Source organism: Buceros rhinoceros, unplaced genomic scaffold, assembly GCF_000710305.1.
Source record: "Buceros rhinoceros silvestris isolate BGI_N320 unplaced genomic scaffold, ASM71030v1 scaffold7537, whole genome shotgun sequence".
In the NCBI taxonomy this organism is placed as follows: Eukaryota; Metazoa; Chordata; class Aves; order Bucerotiformes; family Bucerotidae; genus Buceros; species Buceros rhinoceros.
In genome coordinates this window covers 4,393-23,290 of record NW_010423860.1, presented here as the reverse complement: position 1 = coordinate 23,290, position 18,898 = coordinate 4,393, and the positions used below count along the sequence as shown (strand labels likewise).

The following is an 18,898-nucleotide window of genomic DNA, read 5'->3' as shown; positions in this document are numbered from 1 at the left end:
GAAAGAGACTCCATTTACAAATACTTATGTTATTGTAAGCAGGTGCTTACAACCTATTCCGTAAGTCTATGCTGGTTGAGACACAGTAGGCAACACACATTGCAGGTGGTCATGAACTCAACGGTCAATGGCACAATGTCCAGGTGGAGATCAGCACTGAGTGGTGTCCCTCAGGGATCTGTATTGGGACCAGTATTATTTAGTCATTTCTCAGAAACGTGGACAGTGTGGTTAAGTGAACCCTCAGCAGCTTTGCAGGTTACATCACGTTCTGTGGTGCGGTCGACATCCTGGAGGGAAAGGATGTCATCTAGAGGGTACTTGACAGGCTTAAGAAGTGGACCCGTGCGAATCTCATAAAGTTGAACAAGGCCAAGTGTAATGTCCTGCACACAGGTCGAGGCAGTCACAAACATGGACACAGGCTGGGCAATGGGTGGGTTGAGAACAGCCATGTGGAGAAGGACTTGGGGATATTGGTGGATAAAAAACTGAATATGAGCCAGCAATGTGCACTTGCAGCCCAGAAAGCAAATCACATCCTGGGCTGCATTAAGAGAACTGTGTCCAGCAGGTCGAAGGTGATGATTCTCCCCCTCTACACTGCTCTTCTGAGACTCCACCTGGACTACTGAGTTCAGCTCTGGGGGCAGCAGCATAAGAAAGAGGAAGGCCATGAAAATCATCAAGGAGCTGGAGCACCTCCCCTATGAAGACAGGCTGAAAGATTTGGGGTTGTCCAGCCCAGAGAAGAGATGGCTCCAGAGAGACTTTATAGCAGCCTTTCAGTACTTAAAGGGGGCCTACAAGAAATATGGGGAGGGACTCTTTAACAGGGAGTATAGTGACAGGACAAGGGGTAATGGTTTCAAACTGAAAGAGGGTAGATATTGATCAGATATTAGGAAGAAATTCTTCAGTGTATGGGTGGTGAGATAGTGGAACAGGATGCCTCGAGAAGTTATGGATTCCCCATTCCTCTAAGTGTTTAAGGCCAGGTTGGATGGGGCTTTGAGCAACGTGGACTGGTGGAAGGTGTTCCTGCTCATGGCACAGGGGCTAGAACTAGATAATCCTTAAGGTCCCTTCCAACCCAAACCATTCCATGATTCTATGATTCTGTGATTGATTCTACAATTCAAGTCTCTGGTAACCAAAGTATCATATTCCCACCTACCTTAATTCACACTGTCAAGAGGCACAAAATCTCAAATGCCTGACAACTTTATATGTAGATTCTGTATCCCTGCTCTTCCCATCAAGGATCATCAAAGATGGGTATTTACCCATCTTCTCCACATGGTCCCACATCGGCATCACTCACCTCTTGTCTTGTCTCTGTAGTGCACAATAGTTCTCAATACCCAAAAGTCTACCAACAACAGGGGTCCTTGGGTCACTTGTCGCAGACTTGCTTTGCATTCACATCCCTTACATAAGCCCATTATACTATTTCCAACAACAGAATGGTCCATTCCTGTACTTCAAAATGCTGAAAGGGGGATGATTGTAATGCTGTGGTTGCCAGAGATCTTTGATTCTAAAGCCATGCTGTAAGTTAGCACCAAGTTTAAAGAAATACCCTCTGGTAGTATTTGAGAGATATCACAGTGAAGCAGAGGAGAGTAGTCATTTAGATTTTCATAAAATTTGTTTAGGAATTTTAATGAAATTTTCTTCATTTGTGTTTATCTCCAATTGTTTTTCTTAAACACAAAATCAAGTTTGCTTATATGCTGGTGGCTGCTGGGAAAATTCTGAATGCTTAAGGAAAATAAATTTCTCATAACTGAATTTTTACACAGAAAACCTGAACTACTCTTACATGAGAAAACAAAGGCTTCTGAGGCAAATCAAAACAGCATTACAGAAATCTAGCACTCACAATGATCTGCCTGGCCTTGTTCAATCTACAGACCCAGATTCATAAAACTTACTTGTCATACATTAGAGAAAATAAAAAACATTTTTGCATGGAATCTGCAAACAGGAAGAGGTGACCTTTATTATGTTATTAGTTAATGAATTATTTTTGCACATGTAATCACAATACATTTCTGTGCTGGAGATTTTATTTTGTACATATGGTAGGTCCCAAATTCTCAAAGGTAGACACTTCCCTCCAAGGCAGAGAATCAATTCATTAAGGGTCTGAGGTTGGCATGTTCAAAATACTGCTTTTTAGGGTGATAAAATCAGAAGTATTATAGATAGCACAATATGCTTCTGCAAAGTGTTTTCAGGAAGCACAAAAATAAATTAGTCAAAGTTTAGAAATTAAATAACAACACAAAACCATCACAGCCCTATATGGAAATATAGCAGGTAGGGAAGTCAGAGTTTGCTAAATGTGTTTTGTGGAGCCACAGTTTAAAATTTAGCAAGTTTTTAAGGAATTTTTTTTTGTGAAGGCCCTAGTAAATAATGCTTTCATTAAACTCTTGTCTAATTTAAATGCTTTGAGTTTTCCCAGCTTTACCACTGATGACTTTACCACTCTATGTTTATTGCTGTTCTTCAGCTTCTCCTTTATATCTCGCCTTCATTTGGACTAACACAAAGAAAATAGTGATGGTTAGTGAGTTGATGTGCTTCATTCATTATAAATAAGTAGTGGGTAACTCGTATCTTCACCGAGGCTTAGATACCTTGATCATTGTCTCAGTCCATTTGACTTCTTTTTTTGTATGCTTAGGTTGTAAGTTTTTTGAATTAGGTCTATCTTTTATGGAAGGATGCCGTATTTGGCACTTATACAGTACACTTATAAAAAATAACAATATTATAAGTGATGACCATTTCATTCTAAAACGTGGGAGGTTTTCTTTCTGCATGCATATTAAATATTTTTCCACCTTTTCTTTTTCAGCCACATGGGTTGGAGGAGGTTACATCAATGGGACAGCAGAAGCTGTGTATGTCCCAGGCTATGGTCTAGCTTGGGCTCAGGCACCTATTGGATATTCCCTTAGTCTGGTTGTAGGTAAGCAAAGAACTAAAGCTAATAGTCTCTCATTTTAAACAGTTCTGATGACAAGTCAGTCATTTGAAATGAAACAACTAGGGACTAATAAAAGGATACTGAGGTAAACTGGATCCCTTCTGCTGATAGGTGTGGAAAAACAGATTATTAATTAAAAAGCAAAACAGAAGATCATATGTACTATAAATAGTTCGATATCTTAAGTCTACTGAATGCCTTGGCAAGGCCTATTTGGTTAATACAGCCACAGTGATCTGTAGAGGTCACAATAAGAAAGGTTTTGTTGTGGAAATTTTTAAAATTATATTATCTAAGATTTATACATAGAGATTTTCTTTAAGTGCCTATATGATCTGCAACATGATAGTATCAGGGCATTTAGAAATCTTGAAATTCAAGAGTGACAAATATCCTTTCAGGTTAGGGAAGTTCTTATACCTTACAAATCTCCCCCAAGTATCTAAGTAACTTGTCTAATTTTGTGAGGAAGTCTGTAGTAGAACTGGTCTGTTTGCTTAACGTTGGATCAAGCATCCTCTTAAATGCGATACAAAACTCAAATTCTCATGTTGAAATGCAAATACACATTCCTGGTATAAGCAGGGTCAGAGTATAAAATACAGACAGCATTATGATTTTTAACTTTTAAATATAATAATTTTATTTTTAGCTCCTGAAATGTAGTCTCAGAATTTCTTACTTTTCTTAAAAATAATGGCAATACAAAATTTCTCACCATGTATCAACCACATGGATCAGCTTGCAACAAAAGTGTTGCCTTGTGAGGCATGGTGAATACACCATGAATTTGTCAGCTACATCCTCTCAGTTTGTGAACAAATCATATCCTTAAGGCAACTGCTGATGCAACAGTTTAAAAAGGATGCTGTTACAAAAAAGATCCTGTATTCTTCATCTTTCATGAATCTGACTGCTGTATTAGCCTTTCTAATAATACTTGACCTCTCAGTCTATTCTGAGTCTTTTCTCATGGTCCTCCCATCTAGTCTGTCCCTTTGTTTCCTTTGGTTGCTTATCAAGGTCTTACCCCTTTTATTTCTTCCTGTACAACTTGGTTTCCCTCCTCACTCTTTTTTCCCCTCAGAAATGCTTTCCTATGGCCTGTCCTGGTTCTCCTCTCTTCCCAGGAAGAAACCTTCCTCATCGTACCTACAGCTCTCTGGCACGTGCAGGCCAGCTCCAGTTGCAGCAGTAGTTCCCAACCCTGAGAGCAGCTCTATTTCCTGTAAGGAAAACAATTACAGTAGATGCCTGCCTGGAGATCAGTTGATGTCACTATGAGGTCAGGAGAGTCATCACCCATCAATGTCATTAAGTGGTCATTAGGATGATAGCCACAAGCAGCCTCTGAGGAATTGACGCAATAATAGCCCAGAAGGGATTGAGTTAGCCTCTCTCCTCATTTCCAACTGTTTTTAAAGATATCCAGACTTTTTTTCCTGGGAATTACAATGGCCACTGAGAGAAAAGCAGTCAGTATCATGTGACCATGTATCTCTTTGCCGAGCACAAAGAGGAAAGCATTTCTGTGGCATGATCTGCACATGGAGGTTTTAGGGGAGATGTTGTTTATCCTTCTTTTTAAAAAAATAACCAAGATTATAAATGTAAGGCTAGCAGAAATATTACTGGTTCGAACTGAAAGGATTTAAGATTGATATAATCTCCCTGTTAGTTCAGTGTTGTGCTGCATACCACTTTTGCCTCGTTTTTCAAGCAATTTAGTTTTAACAGTTGAAATATCTCTGATTTCCTCGGACAGATGCTTGAACATGCTCATGGATTATAATACCAGTGACTTTTTTTCCCCATCTTCTAGTTGTTTTTTGTAATGACAACATAATAAGTTGACTAGGAACAGGATCCATGGCCAATCCAAGAATAGTAAAAAAATGCTAGAATTTCTGCATCCAAACAACCTGCCTAAAGACAGTGTTAGCATAAGCAGTATAAATAAATAATGATTGGTAAGCCGTACTTGCTGTTCAGGGAAATCAATGAAATTAATTAAAGAAATATGAGCAATATAAGGCAATGCATGGAAATGTGGAAAATCTGTACAATACAATTAATAAATTACATATTTTGTGATAAAAAACCTAACTAAGAGTTGTCAAAAGCTGCACAGTAGATTTTACTGGGAACTGACTGGATTTCCAGGGGTTTTATTGGACTTTATATATTACATTTCAGCAGTCTTACTGTGGTAGAAGTCTTCTTAGTTATAGTCATGTGCAGATGTCAAATGCGCAGCATTTCATACAAGGGCTCTTTCAGCTTTCCTGAGATATGTCTTTTTTTTTTTTACCCAGCTAGAAAGATTTTGAGGATTGTGCATTAGAAAGGTGAAGCCTTTGCACATTTATGTACATATCCAGGCCGTCAAAATTCCTGAACACGCATAAGTGAAGGAAGCATATAACAAATGTTCAGGGAGCCTGACACCTGCAGAGCCCAGAAGGCATCTGACCTGCAGGTGTAGTAAGGCTGATTTAAGTATACATAATAAATCTGAATTGTCGTGAAAGAATCGGATCTGCAGTTCACACATGCACTAAACCACGTGCGAACTTGTATTTCTGGCCCAGTAGTATAAACAGTTTTATTTTTTTAGTAGGACCATGTGAAAATTCATGCTGAGTTCTGCTCTAAGAATTAACAGGATTTGGTAGAAAAAACATTCCCTTAGGCTGATCCAAAATTAGACAAAACTGACAGCATCTGTAATGGCAGATTAAGTAAACTGAGCTAGGCAAAATAAGACAAACTTATTTTTCATTATCAGACCATAGACGTTAATGGTGTGGATGTGTTTACATAACTCTGTAGATGGATGTAAGACAAGAGTTCTTAGATGATATTTTAAATGTACTTATTTCTTTAAAACAAAACAAAATAAAACAGAACAAAACAAAACAAAACAGTAATACTGGTATTTTTGTACCCCTAACTGACAATGTTTTACCCCTTAATTGCAATGCATTTCTACACTGCAGCTGGTGTCTTATGCTCCTTTTCTTTGTAGGTGGCCTTTTCTTTGCAAAACCCATGCGATCCAAAGGCTATGTGACAATGCTAGACCCTTTTCAGCAGATTTACGGAAAAAGGATGGGAGGGCTACTGTTTATTCCAGCTTTAATGGGAGAAATGTTTTGGGCTGCTGCCATCTTCTCTGCCTTAGGTAAGGAATAAGCTGTACAAATATTAATTTATCACGGGTGAAAAGGATTGAGACAATCAGAAATGCATTACAATTCTGGCTTCAAATGCTGATTATTATCCCGGCCAAATTATTCAGAGTGTGACAGTTCTCAGACCCATGCTAACTAGTAATTAAACCCGGTAATGCTACTCCATTAATTATTTTGGTAATAGAAAGACACACAAGGTATCTATTAATTTTCAGGTACCTTCAAGTTGTCCCATTTAAAAGAGCATGAAAAGACTTAGCCACACATTTGCTTTAATTGTGAGGGTGACACGAGTGATTGGGAGTATGCCTTTTATTTCAAGTCTGACCCAGCTTCTCTTTTACACCACTGAGATCACAGAAGCCAGTCAAAATTTCCCTTAAAGATAGAGAACATTATTTCCAAAGCCTCTAGACAAAATAATCCTTTGCATACAGAAGACATACACATACAGAACTTCCCATCACACAAGTAATAGAAGTAAAACAAATGTTGATCAAGAAATTGAAGTATTATCCAATTCTAGTGACTCTACTCACAAAGTGAAGAAAATACTTAGGATTCAAGAAAGGATTCAGAGAATTAGTGGAACTATGACTCAATAGAAAATCACCCAAGTGCTCATTCAGTCCTGATAAAAAATCAGTTTCCAGGGGTTTTAATTATATTTCAGGCCTGAATGTAGCAATATCTTCAAGAACTGAGAAAGCCCTTGAGTTGAAGCACCAGTAGTTGACTTTTACCAGCTAATCATACTCAGAGAGCACATGCATGTGGTAATGCTTTCTAACACGAGCTATTTTAAATAGAAAATAAACTTTGAAGGTACTCTCCAACTGTGCTCTGATGAACTGCAAAGCAATGGGGAGCTTGTTTACCACAATTTCATCACAAAACCCTTAGAGGACTAAGAACAAACTACATGCTGAGGTGATAGGAGCCTGAAGAACAGTCTGAGCATTTGGAGTATATTTTCTTTTTGATTGAAGACAAGCTAATCTGTGATATTTCAAAGCAAATGATGTGAATACTTCTCCAGTAGGTTTATATTAGCAGCTGACAGTTGAAGACTGTCAGTGACTATAAAGGTCATTGAGGGGTTTGATTTTAACTATTCTGTGAATAATCTGTGTATATTATACCTCCTAATTTGCATACCTGTCCTCACTGATGAGTATTTAATCCCAATACTCTTCACTTCTTGATCTTCCTCATGATTTCTGGCTTGGCAGGGTTCTAGAAGGGAAAGATGGGGCTTCCAGCTTGTGAAAGAGATCTGAGCTCTTAATCCTTAAGTACATGAACCATGAAGGCTCAGTATACAATAAAAAGACACCTGGCAGCTCCCAGCAACTCTTATATACCACACATCATGTCGTTGTGTGGTATATAAGAGTTGTGTTCAAGTTTTCCACCTATGTGGTCAAGATTATCCATCTACAATACCTGCAAGAACCAAAAAGTCATGGCAACATGTTTCATTTAAATTATCATAATTAGAAGGAGAGGGATTTTTTAAACACGGTGTTAAAACTCTGTAACCCCTTGAAATAGCTAAAATATCCAAGGGAAATGTATAATCATCCTGATAGCAGCTGGAAGGGCAATGCAAGAGGACACAAGCAATTCAGGTGATATATTGAATGCACTGACAAAAACTTCCTGAAACAAATGATTGGGGAACTGATGAAGGGAGGTGCTCTGTTGAACCTGTTACTTACAAAGAAGAAAGAACCTGTTAGGGATTTGAAGTTTCGAGGTAGACTTGCCTGCAGTGTTCATGAGATGGTGGAGTTCGGGGTCCTGGGAGGAGGGAACTAGGCAAAACTCAGGACTGAAAGGACTTCAGGAGAGTACAGTTTGGCCTCTCCAAGGATCTGCTTGGAGGAATACCGTGGGAGACATGGAGAGGAGTCCAAGAGTTGATATTCAGAGATCACCTCCTCCAAGCTCAAGAAGACTGTACCCTGACAACCCGGAAAACAAGCAAAGTTGGCAGGAGATTGACATGGATAAAAAAGAAGCTCCTGACTAGACTCAGACATAAAAAAGAAGCAATTCCAGAGGAGGAAGCAGGGACAGGTGATCTGGAAGGAATACAGAGATGCTGTCCAGGCATGCAGAGATGGGTTTAGAAAAGCCAAAGTCCACCTGGATTTGAATCTGGCCATGAAGGGCGGCAAGAAAGGCTTCTATAAGTACATAAACTAGGGAAAATGTGGAGTGCTGTTGAATGGGACAGGGGATCTAGTGGCAAAGGATATGTAAAAGGCTGAGGTACTCGGTGCCTTCTCTGCTTCGTTCTTTGCTGGTAAGACCAGCCTTCAGGAATCCCAAGACCCTGAAAACCCTAGGAATGTCTAGAGCAAGGAAGGCTGGCTGGAGGAGGATCAGGTTAGAAAACATGTAAACAGACCGGAGCAGTCACAATTGCAGGGGAGCTCATGGGATGCATCCCACAAGTGCTGTGGGAGTTGGCTGATAGCATTGCAAGAACATTCTCAGTAATCTTCTGAGGACTGTAGTGTTCAGGGATGTTCCAGAAGACCTGAAGAAAACAAATTCACTCCCATTTTCAAGAAGGGCAAGAAGGAGGATACCAGGAACTAAAGGCTAGTCAGTCTCACCTCCATCCCTGGGACGGCCATGGAACAAATACTTCTGGAAACTACTTCCAAACAAATGAAGGTCAAGGAAGGGATTAGGAGGAGTCAGCATCAGCTGTGGAGAGAAAATAATTCCTGTCCAACCTGATATATTTCACGATGAGCTGACCGGTTTGGTTCATGAGGGGAGAGCAGGCCGAGCTGTGGATTTCAGAAAGGGTTTTTTACACAATCTCACATAGTATCATCATAGGCGAACAGATGAAGAATAGGCTAGATAAATGGACAGTGAGGAGGACTGAAAAATACATGAACTGCTGGGCTCAGAGAGCTGTGCCTAGCAGCATGGAAACCACCAGGCGGCCAGTCACCAGTTGTGTACTGCAGGGATCAATACTGAGTCCTGTATTGTGTAATGTCTTCGTTGATCATCTGGCTGATGGAACCAAGTGCACCTTCAGCTATTTTGAAGAAAATAAAAACTGTGAGGAGTTGCTGGTAGACCAAATGGTTGTATTGCCATTCAGAAGGTCCTCAACCAGCTGCAGAAATGGGCCATCAAGAACTTCATGAAGTTCAGCAAAAGGAAATGCTAAGTCCTGCACCTGGGGAGAAACAACCTGATGTCCCAGTACAGGCTGGGGTCTTACCAGCTGGAAAGCAGGTTTGTTGCTAAGACGTGGGAGTCTTAGAAGGCAATGAAGTTGACCATGAGTAAGCAATGTGCCCTTGTGGCAAAGAAAGCCAAAGACATCCCGGGCTGCATTAGAAGGGCCATTGGCAGCAGCTTGAAGGAGAGGATCCTCCCCCTCTATTCCACACTGATGAGACTCTTTTGGAGCGCTGGATCCAGTTCTACTGAATGCAAGAGAAATGGAGATAGTCCAGTGAAGAGCCACGAAGTTCGTTAACGGACTGAGGTCTCTGGTATATAAGAAGAAACTGAGAGAGCTAGGACTGTTCAACTTGAAGAAGGCTGAAGATGTTCTTATCCATGTGCCTAAATACCTAATTTAGCAGTGGGGAGAGTGGAATGAAGAAGATAGAGCCAGTCTCATCTCTGTGCTGCTCAGTGAAAGGACAAGAGGCAATGGGCACAAGCAGAACTACAGGAAATTCCATTTAAACTTGTAAAAAACATTATTTTTTTTTATAATGGGAGCAGTGAAATACTGGCACAGATTGCCCAGGGAAGTGGAGACTCCATCCTTGTATATATTTAAGACCCTACTGGACATGTTCCTGAGCAACCTGCTCTACCTGATGCTGCTTGTGTGGGGACTTGGACTAGACAATCTCTAGAGGTGCCTTTCAGTCTCAGCAAATCTCTGATTCTGTGACCTGTTTTGTGGAGACTGACCAGTCAGCTCAACATTGTGATTTGTTTTCTATAAATGAAATCTGCTTGATGATGCTTGGAAAAGTTCTTGGTTTCTAGCTTGATGATGGAGGATTGATTCTCCAGTTTGCAAAGAAACCCACCTTTGTCCCATGTAAACAGTTCAAGGGTGCTTTAGAAGGGAGAGCAGACAAGTGTCCATATAGATGATGCTTTTCCACCAATTTTTTCCTTGGACAAAAGGGGCTATCTCAGAGCACAAAAGGGTGTGCTATGTTACAGCACACCTCCCTAAGCACAGCCTTTACTGCAATTGTTCCCATGCAGCTGCGGCTTCCATGGGGAGGCTTCATCTGTCTGTGAGTGGCTGCTTTTCCCCAGACGGAACAAGGTGTAGTCCTTCCACAGCTTGAGCAGTGTAAGGAAAGGCAGTGGGGACTGCACACTCCGTTTTGCAAGAGCCTGCAAAAATGACAGATGCTAAACTTAGACCAACGGGAGCCTTCCTTTTCCCACTCCCTTCAAAGGTGCAGCAGGGGTGTGCAGAAGATAGAGGGGGGAATATCTTCATGCTGTTGCTAAGTGTCAGACCAGCACCTGTATATGCAGCTTAACAAAGGTGAATCATCTCATCAGACATACTGTGACTAACACAAACACTGACAACTGACAGACTGTTCCTTATGTTTCCCCATAGGTGCCACTATAAGTGTGATCATTGACGTTAATGTCAATATTTCAGTCATTGCTTCTGCCCTGATTGCAACCATGTACACACTTGTGGGTGGGCTTTATTCTGTGGCCTACACTGATGTAGTTCAGCTGTTCTGCATCTTCCTGGGACTGGTAAGTTTGGCTTTTTTCCCCTTCTTTGTTGAGGATTTTGCCCTGAGCATTATGATGATTGCTGAGACTTGTTGCCCAGCTTTGGTTTTGGAATTGAGTCTTCTGAAAGCATGGAGAAAGAGTATCCCCACTCAGAGACCCCTGACTTTACAGAATTTGCATAGCTTATCTGTTCTTTAAGCCCTACTCTGAAAAACATCAGTGCAGCAAGGCTCAGATCACAGGGGTGCAGTCAAAAGAAGCTGCTGTCTTTGTTTGCCGGTGGCAGTAATAAATGGACACAGGTGTGCAGAGAGCTGGGACAGGCTGAAATAAATGGGGTGGCTCAAGGTGAAGGAACTGAATGGCATCTTGGGGATGCAGAGTTGTTTCTCTGCTTTCACTGGAGTTCTTTGAAGCTCTAGGGAAATTACTTTAGCCAGTGTTCACACAGGTGGTCACTAACCAACCCTGTGTGTGTGTCCTCAGTCTGTAGCACCCTACTGTGAGGCCTATGGCCTTGTTTGCAGAAGTGCTAAGCATTCCCTGATGTAACTGACTTCATGGGAATGGTGCTAAATAACCTGAAAAAGTAAATCCAAGTTCCAGCTGGCCATTGCAAATGAGAAGCTATTCCAGATCTTCTTCTCTCATACATTTGTTCTTCACCCGCACAGTGGGGAAAATACTGTCTTCTTCCCTAACAGGCGTGTTAATATTTGTGAACAATTCAGTTTCTACAGATGGTGTGCATTACAGAAATTCCCCAAATTGTAGATAAATCAAAATACAGAAATGCTTTTCCAATGAGAACAACTCATGCACTGCTAAAGACCCTGATCTTGTGAGTCTGTATTAAAGGCAGCATGAACCTGATTGATAGGGAGGGCAAAGCAAATGAAGGTTGTATAGCAGTCTTCTAGATGGCTGGATCTGTAGCTTTAATAGTGTTCTTTTAATTCAGGTTGGGTTTTTTTATGTAATTTCCCTTTTGAAATAAACAGCAATGATGTAATGTAGAAGAAACCATATTCATAACCTTGAGAGTCATCAGTCGGGCCGGAAGCATCTAAATGGTCATGCTCTAGGTGAGGCAGTTTTAGATGAGATGGTACACTTTCACTGTTAACATCACAACAGAAGATGTCAAGGCTTAGGTATCCCAGTTTCTCCTCCAGACGCCAGAGCAGTTCGTATTTCCACTGGCACAGAGCTTTACTACTCATTCCTCCAATGTCTGTTCCACTCCTGCTCCTTACCCAAGAGGAGATCCTTGTTGTAATCAGATCTGTTCCCTACCATGGATTCTCATTCCAGCCACAGCTTCTTCCTTAAACTTCCGTAGGCTCTACCCCAGCCACGCTCATACTTCCCCAGTCTTCTCTTTACAATCCCGTGTAGTGTCTCTCCTTTCCTCCTCACTCACCTGTACCCATATCTGCAATTCTCAGCTCTTTGCCTTTATCCTGCTTGGTGAGTCTTTCCCTGATACTGCACTGTATCCCCACTATTTACTGACTGTTCATTTCAATGGTATTATTAATTCCCCATTCTAAACTCTTTGCCACCATGTAATAGTCTATTTTTTCTGATTTCCAACCCTATGAGGTCCAGCTCCTTCTAGCTACCTGCTGTACAGCTAAGCTTCAAGTTCCATTATAAAGTCCCAGTTTCTGCTTCGCTTCCATGAGCTTTGGGTTTATTCGTCCTCAGTTCAAAACAGTGAATTTTCTCCTCCCATTAGAAAGGACTCAGTGAAGAAATTGGATCTGTCTATATTGAGCAAGCTAAATAGCACCAAGGTGAAATACAGGATCATCTACAGTGCTTAACTGTTGGCACAATCCTGGCACTGTGTTTGCCCATGCCAGCTAGTAGTTTCCCAGATAATTCTCAGGAACAGTTCACGGCTGTCCTTTTTGGCTGGGCAAGGAGTCTAGATATATGGATGTAAACCATGACATGTCAGTGAACTGTGGGGCCAGAGAAAGTGTCTTGACTTGTTTTAGTGACTAACGTAGAGGTAGTCCTTAAGACCGCAAACGGGTAGGTCACTGTCAGGAACTGGAATGGGTTACAAAAGCTCATAATGCATTTGCAACACAGTACCTGTTAAATCCTGGTCTGAGGTATGCAGGCTGCAGGTGGACATCTAGAAATTTACCCTACTGTTTTCCCTCAAAATATTTTGGAGACAGTTGAAACATTTTGGCAATCCTTCCCAGAAAGGTCCAAGCGGACAGTGAGAAGGGAATCTTTCTGCCTAGATTAAACTTGGGGAAGTTTAACACATAACTGAGTACAGAATACTGTGGTATGTGATGAACAGCCTGAATAACAGGCAGTGGTGCAAAGTATTCTTCACGCATTATTGTAACAAAGTAGAGGAAGATATTTGATTTCTCCCCTTCTTTCTCCTGTTAGCCCATAAACTTACATGTCATCAGTTGGATTGTGGTAACCTGTGTGGTTTGGATCCTTAAGAATGCTGTGCTTGTGATCGTCTGTTCCATATAGCACAAAGCCTGGTTCTTATCGCCATAGGAGCTACTGAGTTTCTCCTCATAGAAAGTTTGTGAGTTACACCATTGCAAAATGAGTTGGCAAGTAAAGGCACAAAAGGTCGGTTGGTGAAGGAAACATGTTCTGGCAGAAACTGTCTCTGGGAAGGATTTCTCAACTGAGTTTTTGGCCTAAATCAAAACCAGAGAAGCTTTAAAGAGTCAAAAGCCCAGACTGAAATCACCCTCAAGGCAGGAAAGTGCTGTAATGCTGGTGTACTGGGTGGTCTGGAGCAAAAAGATGAGGGTTCACCAGCAGCACCCCTCTTTTGTCACAATTTGTAAGCCTTCAGATGTGTTTGTGATGTCTCATGCCTATACACTGGCAAATCCTGATGCTATTGCACCCAAGTTTATATGTAGATGTTTCTCTACAGTGGTCCAGGAAAGGGTGTAAAGAATATATGTGGAGCTTAGGGAAAATAAAATGAAGATGCATAAACGTGTTTTTCCTGTTGATTTTGAGATTTACACTGATTAATTCTCTGCATATACTCAGTCTCCAGGACAGATGTAAGCTTTCCATTAGCGAGTTCTCTGGATTTCAGAAATGTTCCACCAGCACATTACCCGACTTTTCTGCAAGTCAGCTTGGCAATTTGGCATTTGATTTGTAGAGTGCAAGAAGAAAAACAGATCAATGTTTATATTAATGTTAATATTAAAATTTCATGGATTTAGAATGCCTCCTTCAGAGCCCAGCAAAGTGTTTCTCTTTGGTTACAGTGGATCAGCGTACCCTTTGCGATGTCCCATCCTGCAGTGACAGACATTGGGCTCACGGCTGTGCACCAGGTGCATCAAGAACCTTGGCTTGGATCTATCAGCTCACTTGACATTTACACATGGCTGGACAATTTCCTTTTACTGGTAAGTGGCAGCTTGTGTGAAGGAATGAAGCATTTAAACAGTCACACTGTGTTACTGCGACAGCTGAGAATAATAAATAGTCTAGTTAAGAGTTTCCAGCAAACTGAAAACTTTTACTCTCTTGACTTCTGCTCAATATTTCTACATATTTGAATAATTTCAGTGAAATATCAGTAGAATATTGTAGCACAGCTGTCAAAGCCAAGAATACAATTTGAATATCATCAGGCTGAAAGAGTTGACTTACACTAAAATTAATTAGAATTGTGCAGCTAATACCTAACTGATGTCATTGTTCGCAGAGAAATTTATGTATTGCAGAAGGCAATAAATATGTTATACAGATTATTTATGCATGCCTTAGGTACAGGCGATGTAGAAAAAGCTTTGTAGAGATGGATGGATGGATGGATTCATATGTGCACACATGCCAGAATGAACTGAGGGCTTTCATTATTTAATATCTATGTATTACGCATGGGATAAGTGGTTATTAAGTACTTTCCATTAGAAGATCTAGCAACACATGCTAACATTCTTCATTCTCAGTGTACCTGAGCAACTCTACACTTTTTTTAGTATCATATTGTTCTTTGCTATTCCTTCCTCTAATTTTGATTTTGGATACTCTCAATCAGAAATCTTCAGTGTTTTCTGATAATTGGGCTATTAAAATTCATTGGTTTATCCAGTTTAAAATTTTTAGAGATTTTCAGAGAGCCAAAGTATGACGTTAGCTCAAGTGGCTGTATTCTGTCTGATAAGCCTGAAGGATTCATCTCTGCTGAGCACCAAAGGAAAGCTCTGATGTTGCCAAATTGTGACACATTTTCTTTTCATTTTGTATGTCTCATTGTAGCTCAAGAAATTCATGCATGCTTGGAAAGCTTTATTAAAGGAACATTTTTAAGGCTGCAAAGGAAAACAGTCATAAATATCAAGTCAGAATCAAGGTTGCCTGTGAAACATTCATTTGGTCCCTTAGTGTTCATGAAACACATATGAAACACCTGTATACACACTGTTTGGTCCAAATGCCTCCTGCCTCATTTAGTGTGTAGAACTGGACATTTAGCGAGCAATTTGCTTCGTTTTCTTTCCATGCTGTTTAGTCTTACTTTACTTAATGGATACTATTCAAGTACTTCTCTCAAGATAGAATTCTTAGCACTTTTTTTTCAGCCTTTGATAATTCCCTTTTGTATCATATTTTGGAGACATAATTTTGAGTCTAATCAGGATTTTCATTGTTGTATACCCAAAGCAATAGATGGGTTGCCACCATAAAAGGAAACTTTCATTTACTGCTTTGTATTTAATTTCTATTGGCATCATATTTGATTAAGACAACGGGAGAATAATTTTTCAGATTCTTGTGTTCCATGTGTACAGAATGTGTTGCCTTGTTTTAATGGCCACATACGTTCAGAAAGGAAGATAAAATCTCGCTTTCAAATCCTATGTGAGAATAATCTAATTTTGGCAGCGGGAGGTTACTGGAGGCCAAATTCTCTAAATATGAAATATGACAATAGTATTTTATAACCTTTTGTAAGCCTTTTAATCAAATAGTTATGCAGCTCACAATACTTAGTGATTACAGGGACTATGTAAGTGCAAAGTGTTGTTGCTAATTGTAGTGAGGAATAACTTGTCTAGAATAATGGGATTTAAGTTGATTTACAAAGGTTTAACGTTACTTGTGAGAATAATAGTTACAGCTATTACTGACTGATTGATATTCAATAAATACATGAAAGAGCAGCAACATGGCATTCAGCATTCAAGTGATGCTTCTACGTGCTCTCTTTATGGTGGTAGCAAAAAAACCCCAGAATTAGCCTCCAGTGACAGAGTGCTGCCTGTTGTGTTTGCAGACGTTAGGAGGAGTTCCATGGCAAGCGTACTTCCAGCGAGTTCTTTCCTCATCTTCTGCCACATATGCTCAAGTTCTGTCATTTCTGGCTGCTTTTGGCTGTCTTGTGATGGCTATTCCTGCAATACTCATTGGTGCAATTGGAGCATCTACAGGTAAATGATTAAAAATTAATATTACAATAAATGTAAAATGGAAAGTACAATAAATGTGTGAAAGCCCTACAAAGCTTATGTTAGATATAATCTAGCCGATGACATCAATCATCAACTCATGACTTCTTCACAGGAGACTACACTGAAAAATTATGTTATAGTGTTTCTCCCCGGGGAAAATGCTCTTACTCCAGTGGCTGAGATTAACTCATTTTGCACAGTCTAGGTATCTACAGATGTAATATTGCTATTTAATGTTTGAGTTAGATTCTGGAATTTTTATTTGGTCCTAACAGTAATAACTGCAAAATAACTGCATATGCATTGTCGTCATTTATCAGAAATTTCTTATCTTGACCAAAACATACTTGTCAGGTTCTTAAATCTGCTTAACAGAAACCAGTGGGACAATGCCTCTCTGAAATTCCATCAATCCAGCCCTAGCAACAGTTTGGTTATTGAATGTGAATAAAAATGTGGCAATATGAATAGCTCACTGCGCATGAAGTCAAGAGATGCTGTAGCTGATGACTCCTAATGTTACTAATAATATGCCCATATTGCAGCCTGGAACGAGACTGAGTATGGTGTTCCTGACCCCATGACTAAAAAAGAAGCGGACATGATTTTACCGATTGTGCTACAGTACCTTTGCCCAGTTTATATCTCATTCTTTGGCCTTGGCGCTGTATCTGCTGCTGTGATGTCATCAGCTGACTCTTCAATTTTATCAGCAAGTTCCATGTTTGCTCGGAACATCTACCAGCTTTCCTTTCGGCAAAATGTGAGATTATATTACCATTTTTACTTTTAGAGAAAGTTTTAGGTGATACCTTAACTAGGTGATGCATGAACTGTAGTTGCATAATGAAACACCTCTTTTACATTACTGCCTGTGAGTAGAAAAAGTATAGCATTTCATTCTAACATTATATTGAATAAACTGAATGACATAAAAATGCTTATGGTGAAAAAGCTAGCCCAGGAGAGACAGCTTTAAAGTGTTCTCATGTCACTGCAGTTTACCCAAACTGCTCCTAATTATTGCTGCAACCATAAGTTTTACTTTAATCCTTTACAAAATGAGACATCTTTCTGAATTTTTGATTTATCAGGAAATCATTTGACACCAGAATGGGTTAGCAATTTAGAGTTTTTCTTAGGAAATGGAGAAGAAATTCTGAAGCTGACAATTTTTTCTGGCTGAACCATATGATGCTTATATTTAAAAGTTATTTCTAACACTCTGCTGTTGTTTTTTCTCTTTGATACGTTAGCAAACTTTTCCTCATGTTCAAAGACTAAGGCTTTGGGAACGGTAACCATAATCCTTAGGTATTTTTCTCTGCGCTTGAAACAGGGATAGAGACAGAGAGAGAGATTCACTTGTAAATTTTGTTGAATATGTAATGCAAAATTTCCTTTTACAGTACAGCATTTTATATTGACTGTGCATAAATGTAGGCATACATACATCGTCATGAAAAAAACACCTAACACTGCCCTTTTTTTGCAGGCTTCAGACAGGGAAATCGTGTGGGTCATGAGAATCACCATTTTTCTGTTTGGAGCATCAGCAACAGCAATGGCACTGCTAGCGTCGTCAGTGTACGGCCTGTGGTACCTCAGCTCTGACCTTGTTTATATCATCATATTCCCCCAGCTCCTGTGTGTGTTATTTATTAAAGGAACCAACACCTACGGTGCCATTGCGGGATATTTATTTGGCCTTGTTCTCAGAATAACCGGAGGAGAACCGTACCTCTACCTTCAGCCCTTGATCTACTATCCTGGCTGCTATCCAGATGAAAATAATATCTATACCCAGCGATTCCCGTTTAAAACTCTTGCTATGCTTACCTCCTTCTTTACTAACATTATAGTTTCCTACTTAGCCAAATACTTATTTGAAAGTGGGACTTTACCACCAAAGCTGGACTTCCTTGATGCTGTTGTTGCCAGGTACAGTAGAGAACACATGGACAAAGCAACTCTTGTAAAAAGTGACAATATTGTATTAAACGAACTGGCACCTGTGAATCCACGACACAGCCTAACTTTGAGCTCAACTTTCACAAATAAGGAAGCCTTCAATTATGTTGATTCAAGTCCAGAGCTGTCCAACGCTGAGGATAATTAAAAAATCTGGTAACCATAGGCCAAGTAATGCGAAGCAGAATATTCTGCAAAGAATAATAAGAGGCATTTTATCAGAAGAAATGCAAGAATTGAGAATAACATGCCGCTGCACAATTCCTTAAGTTGTTTCCAGGATGTAGAGCATCCCATGGGGGAAACTCTTTTCTGTTATTATCTAACATGTTGGATTAGATTATAGAGTGTTTACCAAAAGATACACTCAGATCCCATTCTATACTGTGCAATTAAAAAAAAAATTTGCAATTGAAAAATATACATAGCAGGAAAAGTGCAACACTTATTTAGCTAGGACATCGTGTGAAGAAATTATA

General features: G+C 40.0%; 1 protein-coding gene across 1 annotated transcript in view; it reads left to right on the top strand.

The window, feature by feature from the left end:
• SLC5A7 (solute carrier family 5 (sodium/choline cotransporter), member 7) overlaps nt 1-18,567 on the top strand; it is a 22,574-nt gene extending 4,007 nt beyond the window's left edge. Inside the window, exons 2-8 of the mRNA XM_010140572.1 lie at nt 2,870-2,983; nt 6,030-6,185; nt 10,838-10,986; nt 14,253-14,396; nt 16,274-16,427; nt 16,994-17,211; nt 17,944-18,567. Coding sequence (XP_010138874.1) covers nt 2,870-2,983; nt 6,030-6,185; nt 10,838-10,986; nt 14,253-14,396; nt 16,274-16,427; nt 16,994-17,211; nt 17,944-18,567 — 1,559 coding nt within the window. The remainder of the gene's footprint in view (nt 1-2,869; nt 2,984-6,029; nt 6,186-10,837; nt 10,987-14,252; nt 14,397-16,273; nt 16,428-16,993; nt 17,212-17,943) is intronic.
• Nucleotides 18,568-18,898: the final 331 nt, after the last annotated feature.